The 7,677-nt window shown below is 44.6% G+C and overlaps 1 protein-coding gene across 3 annotated transcripts in view; it reads left to right on the top strand.

Moving 5' to 3' along the window:
- The window catches only part of HIPK2 (homeodomain interacting protein kinase 2), a 140,538-nt gene that overhangs the window by 120,654 nt on the left and 12,207 nt on the right, over positions 1-7,677 (top strand). For all 3 annotated transcript variants that reach the window (XM_032687687.1, XM_032687686.1, XM_032687685.1), the window contains 2 exons: positions 5,347-5,594; positions 6,617-6,777. In XM_032687687.1, the coding sequence (XP_032543578.1) occupies positions 5,347-5,594; positions 6,617-6,777 (409 nt within the window). The remainder of the gene's footprint in view (positions 1-5,346; positions 5,595-6,616; positions 6,778-7,677) is intronic.

Here is a 7,677-nt window from a genome sequence, read left to right on the forward strand (position 1 = left end):
GAATCCTTCCCCTCCAAGCAATGAGTGCAGCAGACAAGGAAAACAGGATTTGTCTTGAAACAATACAATTATGGCCTTCAGGTGGTAGGTTTTGAGGGTCCTTCCACCCCAGAGAGACAAGAGAGCCCCTCAGTTCCCCACTGCCTATGCTGATGTCATAAGTAACATCTCCCCATCTTGGTTTTCCATGGGATCCTCACAGTAGTCACTGTCTTGCTGGGCAAGGCAGACTGACTGCAGCTGTTGCATCAGCATACTGAGTAACTGCCTCATTGACCATCTTCGCTGGAACAAAATCCTTGCAGGGTTGTGGTTTTTTCCCTCTCTCTTAAGATGGTAAACTATACAATGTCCTCTGTGTGAGAGACAGGGTCTGTCTTTATAACGGAGCTTAAGCTGATGCAAGTTGTTACTCGCGTTGTTCACGTTGTAGTGCAATGGTGGTGGGCCCCACTTCAGAAGACTTTAATTCCCCTTACACACAGAATTTGCTGGCAGGCACAAACCAGGTGTTTTTGCCAACTTGCTGATGTGCATGTGGTAGGGGCAAAACACCGTTTGTAATTCTCTTTTGACATGTAGCCTGTTGTGGCTGTGTTATGCTGTGCATAGTAATGCACTGACTCTGCATAGCAATACGTTGACTAACCACAGTCATTTGGTAAGAAGATTGGTGCCTTCCATCTCCTAGAAGACACACCGATGACACGCAACTAGTACTTAAAATAACAGAGATAGACAGTAGCTCTGTCAGCAAACCTTCAGCAGCAGGACCTTTACAACCTTCTAAGCAATTCAGAATATATGACTTAAATAGCTACGGCACGTCCTGTGTAGCCTAATAAAATGGCCTCTTACCATCACAAATTCACAAAGAAGGTGAGAGCAGATTAACAGGTCAGGATGGAGGTTGAGCTGAAGAGAGGGGGGGCATGTTCTCGACACTGAGCTATGCATGGCATAAAATTTCAGCATGAAGAGAGTGATTGCAGTTGTAGTGTGGGTTTTTGTTGGCTGACTCTATACTTTCCTAGGATAGGTGGATTATTTTGAAGCAGCAAACTGAAAAGGCTGCATGTTACTACCTTTTCAGAGACCTGGAACAGAGTTTTTGTTATGTGAGGTAAAGCTTGCGTGCCCTGGTTGTATATACACGCCAGTTCAAAGGCACTCTTGTGCGATGGCTTCCTTCATCCTCTAAACTGGAAGGCCAAGTTTGTGACCTTGACAACTGTAAGACTATGCTGCTACAGTGTCAGACACACTGAAAGGTTTGTAGCTCTTGAACTGAACCACACACTGAAGAATTGCCCCCATTAGACACCATTTGCTTATTCTGTGATTCTGGTGTAACTCAAGGTATTCCGGGGGGGAAAAAGATCCCATTCATGCAATGCTGTCACACCCAGCTTTTGGGCTGGGCCTTCAGCAAGTAGAAATCATCTCAAGTTGCATTGTTATAAGAGTTGTTGTCCCTGTCCTTGTCCTTGGCTATTGAGGTGGTTTCAGCATTAACACCTAATTCAGCATCTTCCTTTCCTTTATTTCCTCTCATTTTTTGTTCTCAACATCTGCCTTCAGCCCCTTTCCATCATCAGATGCCCACCTTAGTTTCTTGCCTGGTACCTGTGCACAAACTGTCTTTTGTTTCCTCTATCTGATGACTTTTCCTGGCTGGAGACAATAGGGACCCATGTCCATCTCTGCTGTGCACTCTGATGTTGTGTTAGAGAGCTGTCTCCAAAACCTTTTTCTACTTGTTCAAAGACATGGTTGTGCTCTGTGTCTGCACATTGGACAGACATGAATTTTTCTTTTGTGTCCAAGTTTGAGAACAAGCTCTTCAGGACAAGGTGGGAATAGGATACTACTCATAAACAAATAAATGTGCAAAGCAATGCATGTTTTATCAGCTGCTGTTTCAAAAGGGAGGGCACAGCCCCATGCAGTAAGGGTTGAAATGCCTTTCTGGATTAGTGCTTTTCATTCTGTGTATATGGATTCACTGCCACTTCAGTAACCTTCTCCCCTCCCTCTTCTGGAGAATTAGAATACACCTACCCACATATGCAGGCAGGCACACAAGCTGACCAGGAACACATACCGACTCCCAAAACTACTAAATCACGTATGCTGCCACGACTGTGCTTGCAGGAGAGAAAGCAATTACCAGGCCTGGACTGAGCTTAATAGGAAGGGGGCAAGACTTTTAATAGTATTTTTCTGTGTAAGCACAAACATCCCCGAAAGCTGTGGCTGAGTTATAGGAATACAGTAAGCTTGCTGAGTAGGCACGTGCTGCGTCAACAGGTAAAAGCTCTCAGTCCTCATAGTTTGTGAGCAGGGAAGGCGATACATCAGTCTGAACCTCACACAGATAACTCCTGGGTTACTGTGAGGTGGGGAGAGTAGCTGAGTCCTTAGAGGGAGCTGGAAGGAGAACAGCTGCTGACGAGCAAGAAGGCTTTGAGTAGGGGGAATGCTAACTCTGCTGGGTTGAATTTTCGAAAGCCTCCATTTTGGATTAGCGTATATCTTTAGGCCTGTGAATCAACTGATTTTCAGCATGAGCTAGGCCTTTGATGTTCTTGAAATTCCCACCCTTAATCTCTGGGGCAGGCTATGGTACAGCAGGTGCTGAGCTCTGGGTGTGTGTGATTAGTCCCAAGTGACTTCTCTGCCTGCTGTAACATTAATTGCAGTTGTGCTACCTTTCCTAAATACAGAAATCCAGCTGCTTTCAATGGGACTCACTGTGTCCTTGAAATGATGCAGCCTGATGAATCAAGAGGCTGATCTCTTGGGCCCTAATCCTGCAAATATTTACCCATGGGCTTTAGTCCTGTTACTGGAATAGCCCAGTTGACTTTGGGAGATGAGACGTGTTAGTTCTGCTGAGCACTTGCATAAGGCCTGGCAGGACCACAGTTCTGGTCCTTTTCAGGTTCCAATCCATGAAATTAGTTTAATACCCTGCTACAGTCCCTTTCTCTGGAAAGGTTTGGATTTGGGGTCACATTTGTTTAAGCAAACAGTTATACTTGAATTTCTTATTGTAACCAAGGAGCTTTGACACTCTGAAAGAGAAAAATTCTCATGGTCCCTGCTTTGACAAGCCCTCAATCAAATTGGTGAAAAATATATCCATTCTAAAACAATAAATAGCACAGATTACACAGAAAATTACCTTTCCAGTTCTACAGCTCAACCTTCCCATGTCAAGTGTCATCTGAGAGCAGGTATTTCCAGTTCAGCAGCTCAGCCACTTATGTAAAGAAGGGACTGTAAAAGAACAGTTAGACCTTATCAGTTGTCAGAAAACTCTTTAGTGACTTGATTTTTCTTTATAAAATGTAATAACTGTCAGAGATAAAGAATATATCTCTCTTCCCAACTGGCAGCCAAGGGTAGCTGCAAAGGGCAAGCAGCATGGATACTCATAAATGTGTGATTACAGGCATTTCTACTGATGGAGAGGGGAATATTGATGCAATATTAGTCATTTTTATTGGCTTAATATTCTTCTTTCATAGCAGCATATCCAAACTGCTACATCTTTCTTCACATACAGTCGTCGTCCACCTAAGATATGCTATTGCTCTTTCCATTTCTAATCCAGAGCATTCCAGCTCCTTGTGAAAAGCCGGAATATGAGGGTTTGGTGTTGTACATCTTTCCTGTTGATACATCCCTGCCCCTGGAAGAATCACTTTCCAATTCCAGATTGTTGTGCAATATCTCCATCTCCCTCTCTATCATCTGCCCTGTTTCAAGTGACAATAGCAGGGGCCTCTTGAGACATGTTTTTCACTGTAAGTAGAACGGACATGGTTGTGTGTCCTCCCTGGGACACACCAGGATCCTGTGATGATAACCCAGGGAAAGTCTGTGTGATGGTAACTTGTTTGTGAATGCATCACCCCAAGGCATTCTTTAAAGGAAAAGGTAATAGGTTTTCAATCCCAAGTCTTGGGAGCGAGGTGGTCAGTTGCAGTTTGTGAGTGCTGACAGAGAGACAAGTGGAAGGGAATCCACCAGTGCTCCTTTAGCACTGTGAAAAATAAATATGGCAAACAATGTCCTTGGAAGGAAACTGTTCTCAGTGTCTGCTCCACCCGCCTCTCCTTGGGTAAGAAGCGATGCTGAGAGTAGGCAACAAACAGCTCCGTCACAGACTCAGAGTGGATTTAACAGCTCTTCACTGGACCGGACTAGGCAGAGTGGGAGACCGGAGAGAACACTCTATGGGAAAGAGATCTCTCTCTGTTTAAAGTGCACACTCAAGAAGTTAAGATTCCTTTTTCTCCATGTCATTTCTGTTCCTGTTGGGGCTGTTTCCACCATTAAGCCTAATTACTTAGCTTTTTATGTGCTATCCATTTCTTTTCATCATTTTAAAAACTTCAGTTGCCATAACAACATAATGCAATCAGTGAAACATAACAGCTATTTTCTGTAGTCAAGGTCTGTGCACTGTCAAGGATGTGAGCCATTTAAGCAAATCTTCACCATCCCCCTTCCTCCCTCCTCTTTCTCGCTCTCTTTTTCTCCCTAAACAAGCTCATAACAGGAAGGAGAAACCATCAGGAATAATTAGACACAATAGCAGAGCAAATCCCAATCGTACTCATGCAGTCTAGTCTAATGAACTTCTAGCACTAATCTGGGAAGTGTTGATGTTCTTTTTTAATCACTTTTTTGATGTCATAGATAGATTAGTTGCAGCAGGACCTTGATATTCCACACTAGAGTCAGGAGACCCAGTGCCTATTCAGAGAAAAAGAAAATCAAAAGCGTTACATACTTTGCTCATTTCTTTGTCTTTCATTCCTCATTTTCAGATGCTTATTGAGCATATATGCCCATTGCACCATATTAGTAAATAGAATGGAGTGTATTTTGTAGATTCATGGAATTTAAGCATGAAAAGTCATAGCATCTATTATTAAATCATTGCTGGAAGGCTGGGAGAAACCGCCACGTTTTTGTGTGGGTGGTGAGACTCGCAACAAAGCATAGTATAAGTGCTGGGCTTCTACTGCACACATACATAAAAAGCAGTCTGAAAATAAATCTGGCAGTCTGGTTCAGTGCTATTCTAAGCAGTGTGAATATAAGATCTATCCACAATGTCTTACTCACTCCTTGACCTCCATGAGGGCTTTCCTGGAATAGTAACGAGGGAGTTTTGAAGCCTGGGATTTGGCTTAAGCAGCCTCTCTCTGGCGGAGGACTGAAGGATGTGCTTTGCCTTTATGGAGCTAGTCTGCCACAGGCAGAGTCTTCCAGTGATTTCGAGTTGATCATTGCTTGATCACTCTTTCCACGTGTCTGCTTGTGTTTCAGCACCTTGTCCAAGCAGAGGAAGAATGTCATCAGCTGTGTCACCGTGCATGACTCCCCCTACTCCGATTCCTCCAGCAACAACAGCCCTTACGCCGTGCAACATCGTGCAGGGCAGAATAACGGGAACAGCTACGACACCAAAGGGGTTCCAGAGACTCACTGCAGTGGGAACCCCCGAACGATCATCGTGCCACCACTGAAAACCCAGGCCAGTGAGGTGTTGGTAGAGTGCGATAGCCTGGCACCAGGTAAATTGCACCTCTTCCGTCAAGAAAATTAGTAAGAAATAAATGATTTATCTTGGAAGAATCTCATTGTTCAGTTTCATTTTGTTTGTTTGTTTGTTTGTTTGTTTTGTTTTCCAAAAAAACCCACGTGCTCCTGCCCTTCTCTCAAGTGACACATCTGTTCTTGGGAGCCATATTGCATTATTTATGTGCCCTGGTTCACTCAGGAGTCACAGGGGCAAGTGTCGGACCCAGTTAGTTCTGTACAAACCCAAGAACAGAATGCAGCCTGTAGCTCAACATTTGACATTAAAGGCTCACAAATGCAAGTGTGAACCTTTGCTGCCTTGCCTTTCCATAGGTGTATTTTAAAATGGGTAAGAGATTGAAAACACGTGTGAATTTTCATCCAAACTTGTTGATGTTTCTGGGAAGAACATTTCCCCAGGATCTTCATTATGGACTGATGAGGTTTGCTCATCCAGAACCTCTGCAATGCTAGATAGTAGGATGTGTTGAAAAGAGGTTTATGGTGGAAGTCTGGCATGAAGCAACTGGCTTTGAGCTACTTGGCAGTCCTTGCTTTTGATGCACTGCTGGTGAACACAAAGGTTCAAAGGGTGAGCTCCCCCACTAGCACCTTCTCCCTCCCTTCCCACTCACCTTGATGTTAGGCAAGACAGGGATTTTTTATGCTGTGCACACCATACTTTCCTTCCTCTCCTTGGGATTTGTACCTGCGTTGTACAGTTCTGCTGGCAGAACAGTTTCTTGCACTTCTGAAGGGTCTATAAAGCCTTCTTCAGGCCTGCTTTGGGTCCAGTTATCAGGTCTGCTTGTCTGCCTCTAGGATAACAGGCTGGTCATGTATACGAAGCACTGCTGAGGTATTCTGTTAATTAAGAGAAACAGTTTTCTTACCCTGCTTCTGTTGTATGTCTCCTCCCAAAAGCCACTCTGGAGGAGACTCAGTGAGGAAAAGGTAGGGTGAGCAATTAAAGAATGTGATGTAAGCTACAAATGTGTTTCCTTTCCTGGCACAGTCACCACCAGTCACCACTCATCCTCCTACAAGTCCAAGTCCTCCAGCACCGTGACCTCCACCAGCGGTCACTCTTCAGGGAGCTCGTCTGGAGCCGTTGCCTATAGGCAGCAGCGACCAGGAGCACATTTCCAGCAGCAGCAGCCTCTTAATCTAAGTCAGGTAAGTCAGCCAAGACTGATTTTGGTGGTGCATCATCCAGCTGTTCCCTACTGCTCCTCCAGCACGAGCTGTCCCCTTCCAATCTAGTGATAGCTGAACCACATGTTGAGTTTGATCAGCTGGTTTTTACTCGACTGCAGACCTTGATCTTCCCGCTCAGGCAGCAGAGGTAGTGCAGATCACAGCCTTGAGTGGGCTGGTGGTACTCTTACCACATGTTCTGAAGTCAGATGTGAGTGGGAATAACAGTGTGAGTGGGAATAACGTGAGAGGGAAGTGCAGCGGCTTGGCCCCAGCAGAGTTGAGCAGGAGCACATAGGAAGGACTGAGTTCTCCTTAGCTATAGGTAACCATGGGGAGGGTATCTTGCAAGTGAAGTGTATAAGCCCAGCTGTGGGATTGGAAGAGAAGTCAAAGCAAAGCCTCTGTGCATACACATGACCTCATGAGCATATGACCTCATTGTGCATATACGTGACCTAGGAGTTTGATCCATCCTGTGATAAATGTGAGCTGAGATCTGGGCAAATCCCATTTCTTGGAAGCATGCAGTTCTCAAAATGTTTCACAGTCTGTGATTAGACGGGAGCTTCAGTAAATAATCGCCTTTTCACATCCTGCACCAGGGACCTCTTTCTTCCCTGAGGTGAGGTAACAAGAGTAGAGAAGTTACAGCACAGTTACCAGTGTTTCAAGAGGAGAAAGTTTGGAGAGCTCAGAGGACAGGTGGATGAACAGAGCTGTTTTTTAAAAAGAAAAGTAATTTGATGGAGAAGAATGTCCCTTCCCCCTCAAAATGCAGATGAAATTTAAAAATGTGAACAAATTTTAAATAAAAGTACATGAAAATGGAGGAACTGGGCGAGATGCTGTTTGCAAGAGCTGGGGAGGAGTGTGGCT

The sequence above is a fragment of the Chiroxiphia lanceolata genome, chromosome 5 (genome assembly GCF_009829145.1).
Source record: "Chiroxiphia lanceolata isolate bChiLan1 chromosome 5, bChiLan1.pri, whole genome shotgun sequence".
In the NCBI taxonomy this organism is placed as follows: domain Eukaryota; kingdom Metazoa; phylum Chordata; class Aves; order Passeriformes; family Pipridae; genus Chiroxiphia; species Chiroxiphia lanceolata.